This window comes from Scomber scombrus, chromosome 10 (assembly GCF_963691925.1).
Source record: "Scomber scombrus chromosome 10, fScoSco1.1, whole genome shotgun sequence".
Taxonomy (NCBI): Eukaryota; Metazoa; Chordata; class Actinopteri; order Scombriformes; family Scombridae; genus Scomber; species Scomber scombrus.
Window position 1 is genome coordinate 27,651,706 of NC_084979.1, and position 22,416 is coordinate 27,674,121.

The window sequence follows — 22,416 nt, forward strand, 5'->3', positions numbered from 1 at the left end:
CGCAGTGTCGTTTTTGAGTCTATGTACAATACTACCGTGTGTAAAAGATGCATGCATGTCAACTGGAGGTGACCCTTCCAGAGGATTCTACACTAAAGCCGTTACAGATCTCTCATGTCAGAGCTCGCCTTTAAGTCTTTCCTTCATCCACCCAACCTCTGATATGAGAAGAAAGACGTTATAGAAAGAATGAAATGCTTTGAAAATCGGCAACAAGTAATAAATTCACCTCTAAGGATCATAGTTAAGACATTAAGACATGATTATAGATTCTACAATGGAATGAAAGACCATATCAACCCTGCTTTTCGGTGACAAAGATAGGGAGTGTAAGTATTTGAACAGTGTGTGTGTGTGTGTGTGTGTGTGTGTGTGTGTGTGTGTTTGTGAGCGTTAATGTGTTTTGAACACGTGTCAAGAGAGAGAAGGGACGTGAGGAAAAGGAGGCAAACGGTTTGAGGCAGGCAGAGCCCAGAAACACGCCCTCCACCGCGCTCAACACCCTCAAAACCCCCAACCCCCCCCCCAGGCTCCTCTACTCTACCGCAGGCTCTGCCGCCGCTTATCGCTCCCCCCTCTTTTCTTTTAATATAACCCCGCCTCCTCTCCCGGCCCCGCCCTCTCTCGGGAAGCCCCCATCTACCGCTCACTGCTCATCCTCCCCAAACACGTCGTTCTGTTTGCGTTTCATGTTCTCAAAGTCAAAGTCGCTCCCAGTCGTACGTTTGTAGATGTCCTTGATGTCGTTGCAGGTGGTCTCGAAGTGAGTGGTGGCATCGTAGGAACTTGAGGCAAAGATCTGTGAATGGCAAAAAGTTTATTGTCATTAACATATCCGTTAGAATTGATGCTTTCCAGTGCAATTAATGACAAGAATGTGCATAAACATACTCGACCACACAGAGTCACACATGCATAATACAAAATACCACCCTGATAGTAAGAGTGTGAATAAGAGAGGGTTGTGTCCCCAAAAAAACTAATCCAGAGTGTCTTTAGAAATTGCTTTTTATAGTTGCAGTGAAATTCTCTCACCTGGCTCTCAGTACCATCATCTGTGGGCTCATAAAGATCACTAATAGCCACAAACCTGTCAAAAAAAACAACAAAAAACAACAATTTCAATTAACTTCCACAGTTATTCATCACATGCATTTTTAAAAAAAAAAGTTTAAATCCATGTAAAACATTTAAACGATGGCAGTGACAGCAAATGCTGGGACTGACTTTTGGTCTATGGGCTCCAGCAGCTCCAGGGCCGGCTCGATCTCAGCTTCTGGCTCGCTGGTTTCCACTGTGGTGCTGACGATGGCGATGTACTTCCCCTGGGCAGCCACGTTGTGAGCATAGGAGATCATGCACACGTAGATGTCTGGAGAATTGAAGAAAGGGTTACGAGGAGGAGAAAGGCTAAGCTACAATTGGAGTATAATATGAAACCTCTTCATTGGTAGAATTAGCTATTTTATAGTTATCAGTACAAGTTATAATAAGGCTAATAGGAACATTCTGATATGGGGATGCTACCTTAATGAAATCTTATTTTTCTGCAAGGATAAAATGAAGCATGTATTAATTTTAGTTTAACAGAAAAGGTTTTGTGCAGTGCATTAGGTCTAAAAGCTATCAAATTGCATTCAAGCACTTGGCCGCCTCCTCACCTGAGTTGCGGTTAACCTGATTCTGAGGAATGATGATCTGGCAGGAGTTAGCGTCATTAGTGTTCTTGATGGGGTGGCTGAGGATGCAGATCACACGGATCACCTGACCCGCCTTACGGACGCGGTCCGGGATGTAGCTGGGGTCACAGATGAGCTGCTTACAACGAGCCACCTGCAGCAGGAGCGAGACAAGGTGAGCGTCTGATACTTCATACTACTAAACTGCCTCAGGAGCCTTTGTAGATATATGATACCCATGAAGGAGCAGTCACTCTGTCTCCTCTCTCTAATTAATTCATTAGTGGATTGACAAAAAAAATGATCGGAAAATATTTGGATAATTCTGCTGTTGCTCAAACAAATAAGACATTTTAAAACTTGAACTGAGATATTATAATGTGCATTTTCACTGTTTTCTGACATTTTACAGAAAGAACAATGAATCATTTTTTGGCAGACTGATTAATAATGAAAATAATCATTAGTTACCGACCTTCTCCCCTCTAATATTTGTTATAACAACGTTAAATTTGCATGTGATCATGAACAATAGCTCAGCGAGGCCGTACCTCGCCCTCAGACTTCACTCCGACCACATGGCCATCTTCCATCACTATCTCATCCACTGGTTTGTTCAGCATGTAGGTTCCTCCGTAGATTGCACTCAATCTAAGAAGATAAGCGAATAAGAACTGTCAAATCATACAGATCATGGATTTGTATTTCTTTATTTACTATTGAAGATAATTAAAATGATCAAAAATAATTTAGGCACCTGGCAAATCCCTGCGGCAGCTCTCCCAGACCATACAGCGGGTAGAGGTAAGGGCTCTTTCCGTACCGTGCCAGCGATTCGCTGTACAGTTTGATACGATTGATGGTGTCCAAACAGGGAACATCAAGGTAGCTGAGAAAGTGACAGAAAATGACAAAATAAGCTTTTAATAACCACAGATTTAATGCTCTCATTCTGCACATATTCACAGTAAGAAATATGATCCTTCTCTACATACATTTATGTGAAAAAGCAAAAACCTACTAATCGCTGAGTGGTCAAAGTATTAGACATTAACGCACCTTCGTCAATAATTATCCACATGTTAAAATGTTAAATATAGATGTAAAGCTCACTAAAAAACAACCCTATCAAAGAGCTGATTACAGGCTATGTATAACTTCATAGTGTCCTTTGTTGTTCTTACTCGTCCGTCCTGTAGAGTGCCAGGGCGTGGCCAGTGAAGTCAATGACATCCTGGCCCAGGTCAAATTTCTTGTAAACGTCCCTCATCGTTGTGGTTTTGGGGTCCACGCCCTCAAAGGTCTTGGGGTCATTCTCATCAAAGTTAGCCACGAAGACTAAGAACTTCCTAAACCTTCGCTTCTCGAACATTCCCATCAGATCTGGAGAGTGAGACGAAGATGACTTAAATGTGATTTAATTGCTGTACTTCAGATATCTTTGACTACAAAAAAATAAATAAATAAAAAATGCAATGCGACATATTTGATGGGCTTACTTGAAGCTAGTGCCTCGGTCTCGGTTGACGGCACCTTGTAGATCTTTCCTCCTTTGTAGACGAAGCTTCCCTCCACCACTTTAAAGTCAAGGTACCGTGTCACTTCTGTGTATAGCAGCATCTTCACAAGCTGACCTGCAATCACACAGACGAACATCTTATCATCTGAATATGCGTCATCAAGCTTAAACAAAGCCTTGATAGCAATAAGATAGGGAATAGGATAAAATGATTCCTGGGTCTTATCAGTAATACTAAGAATTATTCTCAGTATATGATGAGTTAAGATAGAAAGTTATTAGTTATATATGTGAGACTGACCATTGGCCATGAGAAACTTGGGGATGAGGTCAACGTTCCAGTCCCTTCCTCTGCCCATTGATTCGGGCGGACTATCTGGAAGAGTGAAGCGCTTGTACAGCTGAGGGGAGGAAAAAAACGACAGGAGAGTCAACAACGTGCTGACTGACAGGCATGAGTCTACACAGCTCACAGAACCTAAAGCACGATGGAGGAGGATGAGGCCGTTAGCAAATGAGGACAGTAAAAATAGCAGCTGGTGCACAGTGGCACTAACGGTAAAATGAGATGTATTGAGGAACATAAAATATATTGATTGCTTTTATAGATCCCGGGAGCACGTTACCTCCTCCAGAGGGGTGATGGAAGAGCTCTCCCCTCCATAGTATGGGTTCCTGTCCATGTGCAGAACCTTCTTCCCATTCACAGACATGATCCCAGACAGGATGCATTCCTGCATAGACACAAGATTTAACACCCGGCATCAATAAGGTGACATCACATTAATGTGGAAATGAAGGGACACGTAATAAAAATGATTTAGGACACATATCTCTTGAAAGGGGGAGAAGAGAGAGAGAGAAATGAATGCAAGTTATGAGGTTTTGACAGGCGACTGCAGGGAGGACAGAAAGGACGCTGTGCGCATGCGCCACGGAATCGTTTCACCTATGTATATCTACTGTAATAACAATAATGATGATAAAAATAATAGTTATTATTACAATAACAATGTGTATATAAAAGAAAGGTGTAAGAATGAAATGATCACATTAGAAAAATGCAAAATATACCAAGATCGATCTACAAATGAATATATAAAGATGTATTTTATAAAACTGTCTAAATGTCGACTTTTTAAATGTGAATGCGATGCGTGAAGAAAACCACGATTGAGATATCACATTACATGAACAGGGCCCGTTTGTGCCGCATTGGGTGTGATAAATTGAAGGGAATTGCGGCGAGAGTAGCAGCAGTGAAAGGCTCAGTCATTGAATAAAAGCCGTGTACAGGCCTGCGCCAACCCTTAGGATGGAGGCCTGTCTGTGCAGAGAGGACCATCACACACTGACTGAGGGGGTTACGCCTAAAAGATGCTACAGGGTGGAACACAACACTGAGCCGGCTGTCACAATTAGAAAATTATCCCCCGCTGCTTCATCTGCTTCTTATGATGCACAGGCTGCTCGACAGGTGCATCATTTGGAGACATTTTGACTAAAGCGCATCTGTTTAATTTAATAATGTCACAAACACACACACACACACACATACACACACAGAGAAACACACACACACATAGGGAGCCTTTCACTCTTTGGGCAGCCGGGCCTGATTGTCCAACCTTAAATAATCATCACATAATCAACCTCTCCTCTCTCTTGTGTGTGTGTGTGTGCAAGAGCAAAATGAAGCTTGACTACTTACTGTGAGTCCGGTGCCCAAAACGATCACATCATATTCCTCATCCATGTTGTATCACCGCCTCTCCCGTCTCGCCCTCTTTTTTTTGCCTTGAGAAATGAAGGGTATTGAAGGAAAAAAGGAAAGAATGCCAAGTGAGTCCCACAATCCGGGAATCGGCTCCGTCTCTCGACCCCGCAAGACAAAGAAAGCGCTTTTTAAAAAAACGTCTCCTTAGAAAAGTTAAGATATTATTTATTAATCATTGAGGCATTAATGACCAATGGAATAAACTGTCCACACTGTCACCGGCGAGGACGACCAAAGATGGCCCTGATCGTGGAGCAACTCTAAAACAATGTCTTTGCGCGTCGGGAAATAGTGCGCATCCTCCTCCTGTCTTTTCCCCATCTTTGCCACACAATGGGACTCATAACTCAAAAAGCAGTGCGTAATATTAAGGCAGGCTTTATCGGGCGCTTGTGCACATGAGTTTTGGACTTTCGCTTGCAGTTTCATGTTTTTATTGACATTTTTAAAACCTTTTTTTAATGCAAGTCTGTGTGCTCTCTGTTCCCTTTTTCTATCCTTCCTTTCCAGTTGTAGGCGCAGCGTTGCGTGGATGCAGGCAGTGTATCCCTCCGCCACCACAGCTGTGTGGATGGGAGTTGCTTTCACTCACTGAACCACGTAGGCCCTTTTAAATAAGGGGAAAATAAACCTGCTAAACTATTTAAATATTTTATTTAAATGTTTTGTGTGTGTATTATAATGTTACATTTACTGAAAAAAAGTGTAATTAAATTATAATTACTTGTGAAAATGATTATAAAGGGGGTTACATCTGATGTCAGACCTTTTTGACTTCTGATCTTGAGGTTTTTCTTCATTTTTTTAATAATCAACATCCCTGAATACAGATATTGCTGTTTTTACTCTTTGAAATCAATATTTGTTTTATATTTTGTTAGTAAATCATGATGTGGGCTTTAATGGTGTCGCAGTATAACAATTAAGCCCATGCCAGACTGTTTACTTTTCTTCATAAAATATCTTTATATTCCAAAATCTACATGAACCAATGAATACATTTTCAAATGAGAGATAAATGTTGCTTTATAAGAAGTTATCTCCCTTATAAATCATGTCAGTATCCATGAAAAACACCTGAATTTAAGATGTTGGTGTTTAACAGCTGAAAACATTGGTTAGAGAATTAGAAAAGTAATCAAAAAGTTACATTACTTATGGTTAAGTAATTGAAATAGTTGCATCATCATTACATTTTAAATAGAGTGACTAGTCATCTTTAACCTATGACATTTCCAAAGTAACCTTCCCAACCCTGATCAGCACCATGGACAGTTGCCAGGTGTAGCTGTCATTCAAAACTTAAGCTGCTTTTTAAAAAATACATTATATTTATATTTATGGCACTTTTTTTTTTAGGTTTAATAAAGCATGACAGCGTTTTTAATGTCATAACATCACATGTCCTGCCGAGCACTGCAGTGAAGTACATCCCCACTGACATTGACAAGCATTACAATGACCGGAAACTAGTCATTATCTTCATTAAACATGCCAGAAATTAAACTAATCCTTCTGTTTTTTAACCTGATTAAAAAAAAATAAAAAATAAAAAAAGTATGCAAAGCTGCGTGCAGAAAAAAACAAGCAGGAAGTCCTTTTCTTTCTTTCCTTAGCTCGGCTGGGCTGACTGCACATGACTGTCAGCTGGTTTGAGTCACATGATCACAGCTTTGCGGAAAAAGACAAACTAAAATGAAAATGGCAGACTCGAAGCGACCGAGTCAAGTGCGATTAATGGCTTTTTTGGGCTTTTTCTTCGCCCTCTTCGCTACAGGAAGCTCCACCGCTCAAGTGCCTCTCCTCATGTGGCCCAGTGAAGGGTAAAGTGTTTATTTAATGTCTTATTTAGTCAAGTTGGACTCACTTTCACAGCTCGTCTGTCAATGCTAAATGCTAACACCTGGAGCTAACTGGGTTTCTACTATATCCAGACAAGACTAGCTGGTTGATTTAGCCTAAATTAAAAGGTTAAAGTCTAAAAACTGAATATCAGGTGATTGTTTGGACTAAAAGAAAATATCACTGCTTTTCTTGGTTGCTTTGGTGCAGTCGAAGAAACACTGAAACCCTCAAAGTTAATTTTCTCAATATAGTAAATTGATTTGTTATGTTTTCATACATGATTTAAATAACTTCATGATGCACTGTGACACAGCTGGGTTTCACTTCTTTACTAAAGAATTCATGCTTAATTATCACTTGCAAAATAGTCTCATCTGCAGTCATATCATGCTAAACATGTTAAATGCATTGATAGAAATGAGCTGGTGTTGCTTATTAAATGGTAAAATTATGTTGTTATACTACAGGTGGTGAAGTTTTATATTGGCTTGGTTTGTGGATGTTAAAGCAGATATACATGAAACAGACAGATGACTGTGAAAGTTCATTGGTTTTGAGAGAGGAAGAGGACGACAAAGACTGTGGGTACATAAAAAAACCACAACTAGGGAAGAGTTCCACCATGCTAACACACTCATGTGTATTTCAATGGCATGCATCAACACTTAACATCAGTTATATAAGTGCTGGTTTATATAAGATATAAGGCATATTATTATAATTTGTGGAGGCCAGACACCACAATTAAGAAGATATTTTTGTATGTATATTGACTGTTCTGTGTTTAGAAAGCTTTATTTTTTATATTATAAAGGGCTGCAACTAATAATTATGTTCATTATTGATTAATGTGCTGATAATTTCTACATTAATCAATCTGTAAAATGTCAGGAAAGAGTGATAAATGTCTTATAATTTCCCACAGTGACGTCTTCCTATGTCCTTGATTTAGTTTGACAGAGAAAAGCATCGAATCATCATGTGTGAGAAGCTGAAATTAGCTAAATATGTGGCTAAAAATTGTTTATTCAGTTATCAAAATAGTCATGGATTAATTGATTTATCATTGCAGCTCCAGTATTATTCCTACTAAGATTACAGTAGAAATACAAGATGCACACTAACAGTAAAAGCCTTTTGATGACACTGGTGCTTCAGCTGGATGTGGACGATATTTGACTTGTGATGTATTTGATGTTTTGAAAGAAAAACTATACTCTTATTACAATTTATCTCTCTTCCCCCTGCAGGTTTAGTTTACCACCACTGGGCTTATCTTCAGCTGGTCACATAACATCAAACGACCAGTTAACTGCCTACCTCACCTCCGCCTTTGGCCACAGCCCCCACACTGTGCTGCTGTTCCTGCAGGACAAGGTGAGGCACCCTGAGACATGAACGCTGTCTCTCAGGAGCTGTCAGGAGCTGAGATTTGACACTGAATTTCTTAGATTTCACAATTCATCTGTTAGAAAGAAGGAAACCATGTTAGTAAAATAGGGTAGTAATGAGTCATGTGTAGCTGCCTTTGAGTCCACGTGACACCGTCGTTCAGTATTCTCATTCTGGTGTGACCACGAGCTCTGCAGTACTTCTCTATTTCACTGTTCCTCTGCAACTCATCCATTACTCAGGTCTGTCGAGGCTGATTAATGGGACAGATGGATTTTTTAAAAATAGTTCAGCTCTAGCGTTCACAGTTTCAAGATCTGTTTCCACTTCTCTGTCTGTGTGGTTGAAAGTTTTATTGTCGTTGTTTGTGTTCAGCTGAGCAAAGATGACTTCACAGTGTTTGGTGGAGCTTTTGGAAACAAGCAGGATAGCGCCTTTCAAAACCTTCAGGTACGTTTTTATAACTTACACACAAGTCCTTTTAATGATGATGATGTTTGTCAGAGCAGTAGGACTGATGATTGTTACCACTGGCTCCTCTGCAGGCTGCGCTACAGTCTTCCTCCTCATCGGTGACGCTCCCTGCCTTAGAGTGGTCCGGCTCCTCGGTCATCCCGGCTCTGCTGCAGGAGAAGCTCGGTGTCTCGCCTTTGCTCGTAGACGCAGACACTCTGTCACAGCTCAGCATCAACACATCTGTCAGCAATCTGCTGCTCATCAATCTTCCTTATTGTGCTGGGTGAGACTCTTTGTGCTCTGCAGCTTATCAGTGAATGGAAATATCTTCTCTGTTTTTAAATAAGTGAAAACTAAGATATTTTTTTTAATTATTTTTATAGGTCGCAAAAGTCTTGCAAGGAAGTCCTACATGACAACGGTAAGTTTGAGCTGTTGAAGACTTTTTTAAAGTGTAAAAAATAATGTATTATTGTAGTCATGTATAGATTATTGACATGTTTATATTTATCTAATATATATTTTGTTTTCAACAGATGAAATTATTGGGAAAGTTCTGGATATCATGAAAGCCAAAAATGTTCATTACACTGCAATATACACAGGACTCCAGCCATCACGAGTAAGATCTTATTATTATTATTATTATTATTAACCATATACAGTAAGATTTCAAACACACACTCTGTTTTACTGGGTGTAATATAAGGATGTCAACCGTTTTAATATTCATTTTTTTTGTATGATTCATCATTGCAGGTGATTTCAGAGACGTCTATGACTAACGATGGTGTGGGTCGCTCCTTGCTCCAAACAGCTGCACCCACTGTCAAAGCACCCATCGTGTTCAGTGAGTCCGGTAACCCTTGCATCATGCTCTGGGCTCAGAATCTCAGTATCAGCATCACAACCGCTTGGATCGACCTCGCTACAGAAACGCCTACCTTGACAGGATCCGTGTGCAACGACACCAACTCCCTGTAAGAAGACTTTTCCTCATTCAGTAGAAAACCTGCAGCATATTAGCATTTTTGTTGTTGAACTTTAATTTTGTGTCATTTAAATGTTTTTTTCTTTTCTCTCTGTAGGCTTGTCCTCAATTATCCAAGTGGTGTTATTCTAAGGTAAGACAATTAATGCATATTTAAAAGAGTAGTTTTAAGTTAGCATCGAGGCTGAAAAGTAGGGGGAAAATGTTCACCAGGCTCTGTCCAAAGGTAACTAAATATCTTCTAAAGCTCTGTAGAATTTTAATTTGTTGGCCAGGTGCAGTAACCAGAAGAGACTCTAGGAAATCTCCGTGTTGGGCCAAGAAAATAATCCAGCACATAATCCTCCATAAAACCGCAACATGTTGTTTTAACACTTTAGTTTATGTACAGATTAAATGAACAAGATGTACGGCTGATTTCCCAGACAGGGATGAAGTCTAGTCCAAGACAACAGTTGTTTCTCAAGGGATATTTACACTGACTCATCTTTTAACTAAAAACACATCTCTTCACTTTAGCTTTTAACTAGCTTTTCTATCCTGCACTTCTTTTAATACTTGATTTTATATATTGTTTTTATTCTCTTTTTAACTACTTTTACTGTGTACTATTTTTATTGTTATTTTTATTTGTATAGTCCATCTTATATTACATGAATGTCTTTTTTGAACATTGTTTTATGTTCCTTTTATGTGAAGCACTTGGTGCCTGTAAAAGCACTTTGAGCTGCATTTACTGTATGAAAGGTGCTATACAAATAGTAAAATATCAGTTTTTGTTATTATTGTTATTTAGTCTAGGTCTAGTCTTAATCTCTGTGTGAGAAACTGGACCATAGTGTGTTAATTTGTGAGCATTAGAAATACTGTCAGGCAGATTTCTATTGAACCTACAGATATAAAGAAGGCGGTGTGGATCATCTCATTGAATTCGAAGCAGATTACACAAAATAATAATAATAATTTGTTTAAATCACTGTTTCAGACCCTGCAGAACTGTAGTCCATATTATTCACCATAATTCATTTGTAGGCTACTTTTTCATATATTAAATATTTTATCAGTACAAGTGTGCCAAGGTAGTTTTATGTACTGTCGTCACAGTCTTCAGTTTTGATTGATATTACTGCTACAAGAAGCCAAATCTGAAATGTTCCAAGTTCTAGACAGGGTTGTAATTAAGTGAACAATTAAGCCATTGGATGATTAATAATAGTAACAGTTTGTCAGAATACTAGCTATGAATTCTAGTCATTGATTTGCTGTCATTAAGATATAAGATATTCAGCACCTTTTCTTTTGTTGATTTCCAGCTTCTCCCTGAGTCAGCAGTTTTATCCCGTGTCTGCGAGGAACTGGTCGACCCTGGACACGGTGCAGCTGCGCGCTAACGGCACGACCGCGACTTTCCTCGGCCGCCGCGGCATCTACAGCCCCGCAGAATACTCCTTCCACTGCCAGTCCGTCACCAGCTTCCAGGACGCTCTGCTGGTTCCAAACAACACCCTGCAAAACGTAACAGAGTGGAAGCTCAACTTTGTCGACTTCCAGGTAAATAGCGTGCTTCCTTTTTCCTCTCTGCAACATCATGTACTGCTTTCGTGTTACTGCTTCTTCATTGAATCCTCTCCTGCTTTGTTTCTTTTTACAGATTCAGGGATTCGGTTTGAACAACGGAACAAATTTCTCCTACGCCAGTGACTGTGCAAGCTTCTTCACCCCTGGGATCTGGATGGGGCTTCTGACCTCACTGCTCATGTTGTATATTTTCGTGTACGGCCTGCACATGATCATGCAGCTTAACACCATGGATCGATTCGACGACCCCAAAGGCCCGTCAATTTCAGTGCCTCAAACGGAGTGAAACGCTCCAAACACACATGCACACTCCTCATTCCTGCAGTGCCTCCCAAAAGAAGCCGCCTTTTGTCTTTTTCGGTTTTTCCTTTTTTTTCCTTATGTTTCTCTGATATTCTCTCCTGCGGTTATTCCTTCCTGAATCCTCACACAGCTGTCTTTTGGGATACAAGGCATCTTCCATTTCATCTCTCTACATTTGCAAGTGCCAAAATGGATACACATTTTTAAGATCTGAGTTGAAATTGAGTGGATGTGCTTAAAAAAAAAAAAGAGTTCATGTTTTTTGCGCCACTGTTTGTCAAACACAGCGGATATCTTACTTTAAAAATAAATAAATTGCACTCTTGCCAGATTAATGCCTTCCGTGCCAAGGTGAATGTGATTGCTGGATGCTGTAGGACCGTTTCAGACCTCAGTTCTTCCCTTTTTTTTAATTTTACCCCTGCTTATTTTAAGACTACTGGTGATGAAAGAAGTGCCTGTATATGAAGAGTTGATCGCCCTTTGTGACTGTATTCTGAAATATTGCTATTTTTGGAATTGCCTTACAGAAGTATACTAATACTTTAAGTTGACTTTAGGTTTTTTCTCACTTCTCATCGTCAAATCAATACATGAGTGCCACCACTGCAATCCAATGTTTTCCTAACTTATTTATATATATTAAAAAGAATAATAATAACCTGCCTTTAAAGTTTACTTCAGGTTCATCAGTAAATACGGCAGTGGATTGGTTCTGCATTTGTCAGACTTATCGATGTGCAATTGCCATGACGTGTCTTTAATTGCAAATAAAGATATCTTTTAAAATATGATTTACTTCTGTTGATTGAAGTATGTGCAGTGTGACAATAAAAGGCTGTTTTCATAATCTGCTGAGAGAGGGAAAGTTTCTCTGCACTCAAAGAAACTCTTGACTTTAAGATGTGAAATCACAACTAGTTTGGAAGCCAGTTGTGAACCATAATGCAAATTACTCAAATGTGATGTGAAAATTTGAAGCCTCCAGTGCACAAACACTGAGAATGGACTTTGCAATGAAGTAAGATAAGATAAGCTGTATCTTTATTGAACCCTTACGAGAAATTTGATATTGACACAGTAGTATAATGGTTGGGGGGGGGGGGGGGGGGGAAGTAGCAGCATAAGGGTGAAAGTGATAAAATAAATTAAGATCAAATACTTTATACAGTTATCAATCTCTGTAAATAAATTTGCAATATATAAATGCACAATATACAATATACATACAAGAAGTTCCCGAGATTACATACATGTGTGCAATGTTACTGGGATTTAAATAGTAAGGAGAGCATCAGTCTTTTTTTAGTGGGAGTGGGAGGTACTGGAAATTAAACTGAAATAAAAACAAACTGAAGTAAAAAGAAAATAATAATAGATTATGGATTTTATTGAATCAAGGAGAAAGAGAATACGTCATTTTAAGAATTTCAACTGGTTAATAAAACTTTTTAGAGGTAAAACATACAATTTAAAACTTTTATTTAATAATTATTTATTTAATTTAATACTATTATTTATATATTTTATAAATTATTATAAAATTTAATTGAAATATGTCAAGGGTTCTGTAGATGATCTGTAATTTTTAATTCAAACACTATGAAACTAATCCACTGATTTTATTAACATCTTAAAATTAATTTACCCATTCATTGATAGAATTAAGGTTTTTATTAATGGATTGTTAAAGGGACAATTGATGGAGTAAAGAAGGGGTTAAAAACATGAAACACACCTTAATTTATACCTAAAATGCCCTTATTATCCAATTAAAGAGAAAATTCAGGGGTTTAGGTTTTTTTTTTTTTTTACCCCTTAACGTGTTTCACAGTTGCCATGGTTACGTCAAGTCAAAACAGGACGACTCCAAGGCACGTCTAGACGCAGGTAAACCCTGTGCACCCGTGATTCTTTTTTTTTCTTTTTCTTTTTTTACATTTAAGTTGTTTCCAAGATGTCAGCTCCTCCTTTTCAGAGATTATATTTCGGCAGCGCTCTGGAGAGGAGACTCATTCCCCTCCATTATCCACCAAACCGGCTCGGAAACCAAGTGGCACGACAGAACGCACCGGATGTCGGCCCTGGGCGCTATGACAACCACGAGGTTTATCTCTTTATAATAACGTGTGTTAGTTATGGGGAGGATAGTGTGTTTACATGCAGTATTATGTGTCCACATTTGGAAATGTAATAGGTTACAGATTACTAGTTACTCTATTTAAATGTTTAAAAGTAAGTAACTATTTCAATTAACTTATTAACTTATTACATTTGATTACTTTTCTAATTGTCTAACTAATATTTTCAGCTGTTAGGGTAAATGTTCCCATTAAGCACCAAAATCTAAGTTCAGGTGTTTTTCATGGATACTGACATGAATTATAAGGTATATATTATAAGGATCATTTCTTATAAAGCAAGATTTATCTCTCATTTGAAAATGTGTTCATTAGTTCATGTAGATTTTTATTTATGATAATGAAACAAGTCAAAAGTCTGGCATGGGCTTAATTGGTACTGTGACACCATTTAATTTTTTATCCAATTTATTTACAAAATATTTAAAAAAAAATATTGATTTAAAAGAATTTTAAAAAGAAATATATGTATTCAATAACTTCTTAAAAAATATTTAAAACATGAGGAAAAAACATCTACAAATCTTGAAGGTCTGACTTCAGATGTAACCTCCTTTGTAATCATCAACATTTTTATAAGTAAATATAATTTAATTACCCTTTTTTTTCTCAGTAACTAACAGATTACAGTTACATTTATTTTGTAATTAAATGACGTAGGGCTGTGTATGTAAAGCCATTACATATAACTAGTTACTCCCCAACACTGTGTGTCCACGACTACTTTTTGTCAATGTGTGTCAAATCATCTTTGTTTACAGATTAAATGACAGATTATAGTCTTAGTTAAATCTTTCACATTTCCTTCCCAGTATGGCACCATCCTTTATAACATACAGAAGACACCAGAGAGTAAGAGAGGATATGGTCTCAATGCAAGGACCGCAGTACGCTTTCCACCCTGCGGCAAGGTAAATACACTCACACGTCATTGACACATTTACTACCACAAAAGAGTTACCCAATCAATCATCCACATGTAAATACTTTGACAACCTTTGCATGAGCTTGAAGGATGTGGGTGCTGATTGTTTCAAGTTTGTCTTAAAAGCGTAAGCTAGTTTTCTTCACTGTAGTCATTCCTCTTGCTACAGTAACACTGGCTGTTAAAGGATCACTTCTATATGTTTGCTGCTTATGATGTAAGGGACTGGGGGACAAAATCCACTGTCCATGTTTTGTGCAAAAATGTATTTAAAGGTTTATCTGCAGTCCGTCTCTAATATGAAGCTTCAGCAGTCTGAGTTAGTCAAACCAAGTGGTCCACAATTATTTTTAGTTTAAAATTCTCTCTTTGTGTTTCCCTGTTGAGCTGTGGTGGAAGTATAGTAACACAAAAAGACTGTAATGTTGAAAGATATCTACTTGATTTGACTCATGTGGACAGCTGAAGCTTCATATTGGCTTCAGATGAACTTTTAAACCCATTTGTACACAGAAGGATGACAGTGGATCATCACTTAAAATGTAAGTGCATTATGAAAGGATCTTTTAACAGCCAGATGAACAAAAAGAATGATAACAAGGATAAAATCAATGTTCATATGTTTTTGTGGACCTATTCTTTAAAAAGAGCAATATCTCAGCTTGGCTTCCATACTTTATCCAACAGAAAGTCTGCATTACAAATTGGAAGTGTGAGGTTTGAAATGAAAATGTCCACTTCTCCATTTTCAAGGGGTCAAATGAAATGTTATGTTGCATTATGGGAATTGTAGGATCCAGGGTTATTGGCTGCTTGAACCTTTTCTCTCTCTGCTGCTTTGATTTGAGTTAATATCTTGCCCCTGACTTTATGGAAGTGCAGCACTAAATCGCTCTCTAATACGCCTTTTACAAGTTTAATCAAAGGATGTCTTTATAATCTCTGACCACCAGACAGTGACCCCTTCACCACAGCACTACCAGCAGGATCAAAGCTGGTCTAGAGTTCCCCCTCCGAGCAAAACGCCTTTCAACTCCAACACACAGAGGTTCAAACACAAGTCACGTACAGTCGAGGACAGCCCAGGGTGAGACCCACACACACACACACACACACAGAGCTCCAGTGTAGCCGTAGCTGTACCGAGCTGATGGATGTTACTCTGTGATGCAGCCCTGGGAGCTACGCTCATGATGCAGTGACAAGCAGGAAAGTGAGCTGGCCGATGTGCTTCGGCGGCCCGGATTGGTCCAGACTGCCTCAAATGGAAAAGAGTTCACAAGGGGTGAAGGTGGGTGAAACAAAGCCATGGAAGGATGTTATCTCTCTGTGTACTAAAAATAACAGAAAGGAGCAGATGGTTTAAATCCATATCAGTTTTCAAGCCAAAACAAAAGATACCAGATTATCAAAAACTACTTCTGACTTTATAAAAGCATATGTAGGTCATTACTGCCATGGTAACTTTAAAAACTGGGATATGCATTGATTTACATGGCAAAATATGGAAAATGAGCATAAAGCATTGCTGTTACACTAAATAAGGAAATAGCTAATATTCTATATGTTGTAGGAAATATGCATGAACAACATAAAACTTCAATAACAGAAATCCAAATAAATAACTATATATGGAGCTTATGCCTTGTTTTAGAGCTGTGCTGTCACCACAAACTGAGTTACAGTCATTTTCCCTATCTGACTACTGACATACGTTGCAGCTTAACCCTTTATCGGGCGAATAACTACATTTGGGGACTTCCTTAAACATCCAAAATAGTCTCCCCATGCCTCTCTGTGAGGTTGTAAAACCATGTGGATTTTCTATAAATAGACTTTCTGGAAAATGTTTTAGCATAGACTGGTGAGGAATCATAATTGGTAACTTCATTGACTTTGATTTGCAACATAAAAATTGAGAAATTTTGAAAAAAGTCACAAAAACTAAAACTCACAAAAACTAAAAATGTAATATCACCCAATAACTCTCTAGTCTTGAATTTTGAATTTCTAAGTATAAAGGGTAAAACGATCCATTTTCAAAAGTTAGTCATGAAGAATCGAGCTGCTAGTGTTTAGTGTGTTTTTTGATTGGTTATCAGATTCCTCCCGTCTTGTTTTGATGTTTGGAGAGTTGTTACATTGCTCTTGATCCCACACATCTTGTACATATTACCACACAGCTGTTGCTAAATAGCGTGTATTCCTTTTGGTGCGATAAATGAATAATGGGTCCTGTTATACGGAGCAACATCTGATGCTCTTTTGTTTTTCTCTTCAGATGAACAACGACAAGGATTTCCAGAAGAAGAGGAGCAGACTGGCTTACCTAAGTCTGTACTATTAACCCTAAAACTGTGGATGAAAACACAACATGACACTGATATGAGAGCGTGTCTTTGTCTTGTCATTTTTCTGAACTCTTACTGTCAATAAAACAACAGCAGATACATTTTTTATGTGCTGGACTAAAACTGTTGTTAAGACACGTCTCATACATACATAAAAAAGAAACTTATTTTTTCTTTATTCACAAAATGACGAGATTCCTGTGTGGGTTGTATATTACACCAAGATGTTACTTACAAAATTACGTCACACACATTTTAAACAAGTGAGTGCCTGCTGACAAAAAATGACAAGAAAAAAAGAAGTTATCTTCAGTAGAAGTCCGTCAGTACGCCAAAGTGAACAGCAGTGCTGATTCCAACATGGAGGAAAAAACGCCTCACACACAGCGGGCTTCAGCACCGGGCCGCTCCTCCCTCTCCCTCTCTCTCTCAGTGTGTGTGTGTGTGGAGGAAATCACTGACTGGACTGCTCAAAAGCACCAACCACTGTGACAAAATGTGAGTCTGTTGGTTCAGGAGGGTCCCGGCTCATTTCTTCCTCCTCACTTTGGGTTTCTTGACCGGCCGGAGGTACGGGTTGTCGATCACGTTGTCCTCGCTGGCTTTTGTGGAGGGAACGACGCCGCTGGGAGGAAGTAAGGAGTTCTCTTTGTCAGCTCCTGGATCATCCTGAACGAGGGAAACCAGAAACAAAAGATGTTAGCTATCATTATAAAAACACTCTACCACAGTCATGCATCTCATTTAAAAGGAATAATTTAATAGACATTTTGGTTAAAACGCTTATTTGCTTTCCTAGTTAGGTCTGAGTTGTTTGATCCACACAGAAACAAACATTAAATACAGTAAGTTGTGTTTTTTTTAATGGGGAGTTATGTGCTGGACTATTTCTTGGCTGGCTGTAGTGACTTCCTGTAGTCTCTACTGGTGCCGTCTAGAAGGCTCCAGGAAGTCACTGCTCCTGACTAAGAAACTTTTACAGCACGTAGCTCTCTGTGCAAAGATCAAACAAACATGATGTAACATAAATTTGTGTTTGAACAGAGCCAGTTCACCCTGTTTTTAGTCTTTATGCTAAGCTAAACTAACTTCTCCTGGCTCCAGCTTCATACTTAACAGACAATATATGAAAGTGATGTCGTTCTCTTCATCTAACTCGAATAAGTGAATCGTTCAAAATGTCAAACTATTCCTTTAAATTCAACCAAGTCTCAATCAATGTATTAAAAAAAGAGACATGAAAATTGGCCTTAAGCACTGCAAACTTAACTCTTAAACACTGTAAGAGAAGCACAGTTATTTGAATAGGCAAATAATTTAAAGACTCTTTAAATATTTACTTTCTTACTTGCCTGTAAGACACCAACCCCCACTACTCCTACTACAAAAAATTGAGACTATGTACTAAAACAAAGACTCCTCCAAACCTCATTGACACTACCATGTAACTGTGGCAGCTAAATGATAACAATCCAACCGTAATATGTTGCTATTGTGGTAATAAAGCTTGATTAACCTTTCAGATTTCAGTGGTTTCTTTTAATTTGCGATTCTTTCTCTGCCCCTCCACTAAGTGATAACATCAGATGGTCATAAACTCAGACAGGCATCTTTAAATGAAGACATCTGACTTACAGTGAGGTTGTTTCCTGCCGTGTTCTCGTTGTCTGTCTGCTCGTCCTGCTCAGAGGAGTCCGTTTCTTCCAGTGTCTGCAGTTCCAGCTCTGAGGGCAGGAGGGCGCTGAGATATGGGATGGTGGTCGGCCGCGCTGCGATCACTGACAACACAGTCGCAGGGTTTAGAAGTCATGCAAACACAGCATGCTCTCAATAGCTTTATACATTTTACAACTAATCTTTGAAATACAGGTGAGGTTTTCTAGAGTTGCTCACATGGGAAGGCAGTGATGTCGTCTTTGAAGAGGCTCTGAGTCTCTCCGGTCTTGGCCATGAAGCGTGTGAGTGCTCGCTCCACGTCTCTCCTCTGAGTCGCTGCTTTCTCTCTCACCACCTGGTAGTCTGACACCGGCTCTCTGAACGTCTGCAGAATGGAAAACACACTTTAAAAATCACTACTGAAGGGAATCGGTTTTTGTTTGAGAGGCCTTTGTAAAGACGATGACTCACAGGTGTTTTGATGTAGGTGTGAGGGTCGGGGAACTCTGGGAAGTGGCTGGGGATGTGAGCCGGGTGTGTGCGTTTCTGTCCGGCTGACAGCGCTCTGGGAGTCACAGGCGCGTTCGTAACTGGAGCTGAAAGGTAATTTTTCAGTCGTCATACTTAAATCAATGTAAAAAATGATCACTATCATCATCAACTTCATAATCCGTGCCAACAATGGAGAGCAGAGCGAGTACTTACGGGCAGTTATAACCATCCTCTGCGATCTCTTGGCGTACATGGGCAGAGTGTCCACATTGAAACCTGCAGACACACAAACAGATTAAATTACAGTCCGTTTTATTACATTACCGTAGCTACGTATGATTGATATGTCAGTGTCCTCCAGGAGCTTACCCATTTCAATGAGTGTCACCACTGTGTCCGACAGGGTTGGGACACTTCTGGCTGTGTGTTCACAATAAGACTTGGCACTGCGGCCTATTTCGGTTATATCTGAAACACAAGTCTCTGTTTATGAGCAATTTGCAAATAAATTTATATATGAGTCGAAAAAAAGATGAGATTTCAATTCGGTTTGCAGGAACCACCAACACATTAGTATTGACATACATCATTAAATTAAGAAAGTACATAATAATGATCACAGGTAATAGCTAAAGCAGCAAGCAAGTCACCAGAAAGATTTAGAGCTGTGAAAAGACGATGCAAACCTAAGATAAAAATAAGGGAAATATAAAAGAAATAAATGTTGCACAGCAGCATATGCTGAATGACGTTCACAAGGATCCAACCATGTCTATAAACTTCTTCTACTGACATGAATCCTACAGATCTGCAACCATCAGCATATTAAAGAGCAAAAGAAGATATAAGCAATTCTTTTGGCCCATGAAGTCTTTGGCATACACACAAATATTTTCTAATTTGAACTTACACCCAATTACATTCAAATTAAAACATGTCACACAACTTTTGTCCAGTGCTTTAAAGATACCACAGTAACAAATCTGATGAAGTGAGCTTTGTTGCTTTGATGTTTGTTAAATAAAGCATGTGACAGGTTTTCAATTTGATACACTAAAATCTTCAGCTCCTGAAATGAATGTCAAATCCTCCAGTAGATGGAGGCTCAACTTTAGGGTTTAAAACATACAGCTCTGCATCATCTCAGTGAGTGTTTCCACCGCTGCCTTCTCTGCGCTGTCGAAGCCGCACTCTGTCAGGAGGGCGCTCACGACCACCTGCAGGGTCCGGCGTCGGGCCATGTGGTAGTTCTCCGCTGCGCTGGTGGATCCCTTACCACTACTGGGGCGCTGTGGAAACACACATAAAACAGAGGACTTATTAATGATCCTCATGAAGGAAACTGGCACACACAGCAGGAGAGAGACACAATGATACTGAGTGCTGAAGGTACCAACTACCAGCCAATACTGGATTTTTGGGGCAGATGCCAATACAGACATTAGGGATTTCAAAAAATTATGATATCATTGTATCAGCCGATAAGAATATATATGAACATATTTTATGCAATGTCGTCCAATGTTGTCCATCAAACACTTGTGATAAAGATATGTGATAGAGGCTGTGATATTTTACAGTTAAACTATAAACTTTATTGCATAAAATGATATCAGTGGTGGGATAACTGGGAATTTCATAATTATACAGTAAATTCCTATAAATAATAAAACACATACAACAACAAAAAACATATGTACGTATATATATTAAACTTGAATTGAGATCATATAAATCATAAAATGTTGCCTATATAACAAAACAAAAAAAATGCCAGTACAGATATATCTGTGATAGATCAATATGAGCTGATAATCTCGGCTGACTGATATATCGCTCTGGCTCTGTTACTAACCACTTAACGATGTTTAAATCTCTTTTTATTTTGCCATGTGTTGCTTTTAAATCCTGCCCTGGTCCATTTTATATTTTATATAAGGCACTTTGAAATTGCCTTGCTGTTGAAATGTTAAATAATAAATGTTCCACCATCTTTAGTTGATAGACTTGACTTTGACACAAACATTAGCAGGTGGAAAGACACACAGAAATGCATGCAAACTAGCATATTTCTCATATATATACAGTACCAGTCAAAAGTTTGGACACACTTTCTCATTGATGTGAATGGGAAGATGTGTCCAAACTTTTGACTGGTACTGTATATTGCATGCTGTTCATCACATTATCAGCGGGTAAAGGCATTATTGAGTATGTATAGATATGTGCCCAAAATGAGCTTCACTGTTAAATATTGTCATTAACAGAGAGACAAATGTAGGTAATAAACACCAAAAACGGGTAAATATTAATTAATACGCATTTTACAGAGCAGTGGACTAACTTTACACTCAATAAACGTTGAGTCTGCAACCAAGGACAACAGGTTATTTAATGTTTTTCTGTGTTTTTGTTTTTCTGAATCTTCCTCCAGCTTGCTCTGACTTCCGGAGCTAACAGCTAAGTTAGCAGGAAACCCGTCGCATAACGATGAGCATAAAAACAGCTTTCTCACCCCTCCTAGATTCAGCGAATTGCCCGAAACCACTGCAGGGTCCGCCATCTGTAATTATTTGTGCTCTCACTTGTTTGGATATGCAGATTTATACTGACATTAGCGATATTCCTCCGACGGTCATTTAGCCGCCGATAGTAAACACGGTTTGACTGTGTGACGCACTTCCGTCATCCGGGAGAAGGATGAATATCCGGCAGCGCCTTTACTACCGCCATCTAGTGGTGGTATGTATAATTACACCTGTTACATTTACACGGTCGCCCATGAAGTTGGAATAAAATATTTTTTTACTTCTTCTCATGAAATGATTGTGACAATGTGATTTATTCTTGATAGATAAAGTGTATATTCTCACAATTGTATTTCATTGCACCTGGTCAAAGGTGATTACTGATGTGTATAAATAGAAAATAAAAAGAGGTATGTGTCTGAAAACAAAATTATTCCAACTTTATGGGCGACCGTATATTAAGATAGATAGATAAATAGATAGATAGATAAGTAGATATAGATAGATAGATAGATAGATAGATAGATAGATAGATAGATAGATAGATAGATAGATAGATAGATAGATAGATAGATAGATAGATAGATAGATAGATAGATAGATATATATATAGATAGATAAATAGATGTTAAATGTTTAAATATATATAGTATATAGTAATATATATATATATATAGATAGAATATATTTTTATATTATATTTTTATCATCTCCTTACTGTTCTCGACTCTACCTTCATCTTGTCAATGTCAGTCTTATTACTGCTCTCTGTGTTGTGTGTCT

General features: G+C 38.6%; 4 protein-coding genes across 4 annotated transcripts; 2 read left to right on the plus strand and 2 right to left on the minus strand.

The window, feature by feature from the left end:
- Positions 1–646: 646 nt before the first annotated feature.
- gdi1 (GDP dissociation inhibitor 1) lies at positions 647–5,372 on the minus strand. Its single transcript, XM_062426940.1, has 11 exons — positions 4,910–5,372; positions 3,825–3,932; positions 3,500–3,599; positions 3,179–3,313; positions 2,864–3,062; positions 2,437–2,568; positions 2,231–2,330; positions 1,662–1,833; positions 1,228–1,372; positions 1,036–1,090; positions 647–799 (listed from the first exon to the last, which is right to left on the minus strand). Exons 1-11 carry the CDS (start codon positions 4,952–4,954, stop codon positions 647–649), a joined length of 1,344 nt encoding a protein of 447 aa, XP_062282924.1. The 5' UTR covers positions 4,955–5,372.
- A 1,286-nt stretch (positions 5,373–6,658) lies between these two features.
- Positions 6,659–12,334, plus strand: atp6ap1b (ATPase H+ transporting accessory protein 1b). Its single transcript, XM_062426892.1, has 10 exons — positions 6,659–6,798; positions 8,071–8,197; positions 8,588–8,662; positions 8,758–8,951; positions 9,052–9,089; positions 9,205–9,290; positions 9,428–9,648; positions 9,757–9,792; positions 10,973–11,210; positions 11,311–12,334. Exons 1-10 carry the CDS (start codon positions 6,671–6,673, stop codon positions 11,521–11,523), a joined length of 1,356 nt encoding a protein of 451 aa, XP_062282876.1. The 5' UTR covers positions 6,659–6,670; the 3' UTR covers positions 11,524–12,334.
- A 1,163-nt stretch (positions 12,335–13,497) lies between these two features.
- Positions 13,498–16,953, plus strand: LOC133988248 (ciliary microtubule-associated protein 3-like). The gene is made up of 5 exons (XM_062427827.1): positions 13,498–13,647; positions 14,494–14,592; positions 15,560–15,693; positions 15,780–15,897; positions 16,888–16,953. The coding sequence occupies exons 1-5, from the start codon at positions 13,498–13,500 to the stop codon at positions 16,951–16,953; spliced, it is 567 nt and encodes a 188-aa protein (XP_062283811.1).
- Positions 16,954–17,153: 200 nt separating this feature from the next.
- On the minus strand, positions 17,154–21,771 carry taf8 (TAF8 RNA polymerase II, TATA box binding protein (TBP)-associated factor). Its single transcript, XM_062427358.1, has 8 exons — positions 21,621–21,771; positions 20,235–20,394; positions 19,475–19,573; positions 19,319–19,381; positions 19,085–19,209; positions 18,851–18,998; positions 18,593–18,735; positions 17,154–17,626 (listed from the first exon to the last, which is right to left on the minus strand). The coding sequence occupies exons 1-8, from the start codon at positions 21,666–21,668 to the stop codon at positions 17,486–17,488; spliced, it is 927 nt and encodes a 308-aa protein (XP_062283342.1). The 5' UTR covers positions 21,669–21,771; the 3' UTR covers positions 17,154–17,485.
- Between the last annotated feature and the right edge of the window lie 645 nt (positions 21,772–22,416).

Coding starts and splice junctions, on each gene's coding strand:
- gdi1 (XM_062426940.1), bottom strand. CDS start 4,954: ATGGATGAGGAATATGATGTGATCGTTTTGGGCACCGGACTCACA. Junction 2,569..2,863: donor GCACTCTACAGGACGGACGA/GTAAGAACAACA, acceptor TCACTTTCTCAG/CTACCTTGATGTTCCCTGTT. Junction 1,373..1,661: donor TCAGGTTAACCGCAACTCAG/GTGAGGAGGCGG, acceptor TCAATTCTCCAG/ACATCTACGTGTGCATGATC.
- atp6ap1b (XM_062426892.1), top strand. CDS start 6,671: ATGAAAATGGCAGACTCGAAGCGACCGAGTCAAGTGCGATTAATGGCT. Junction 9,090..9,204: donor GGAAGTCCTACATGACAACG/GTAAGTTTGAGC, acceptor TGTTTTCAACAG/ATGAAATTATTGGGAAAGTT. Junction 9,291..9,427: donor CAGGACTCCAGCCATCACGA/GTAAGATCTTAT, acceptor TCATCATTGCAG/GTGATTTCAGAGACGTCTAT.
- LOC133988248 (XM_062427827.1), top strand. CDS start 13,498: ATGTCAGCTCCTCCTTTTCAGAGATTATATTTCGGCAGCGCTCTGGAG. Junction 15,694..15,779: donor ACAGTCGAGGACAGCCCAGG/GTGAGACCCACA, acceptor TCTGTGATGCAG/CCCTGGGAGCTACGCTCATG. Junction 15,898..16,887: donor AGAGTTCACAAGGGGTGAAG/GTGGGTGAAACA, acceptor TTTTCTCTTCAG/ATGAACAACGACAAGGATTT.
- taf8 (XM_062427358.1), bottom strand. CDS start 21,668: ATGGCGGACCCTGCAGTGGTTTCGGGCAATTCGCTGAATCTAGGAGGG. Junction 19,210..19,318: donor GAGGATGGTTATAACTGCCC/GTAAGTACTCGC, acceptor ATTACCTTTCAG/CTCCAGTTACGAACGCGCCT. Junction 18,999..19,084: donor ACACCTACATCAAAACACCT/GTGAGTCATCGT, acceptor TCCATTCTGCAG/ACGTTCAGAGAGCCGGTGTC.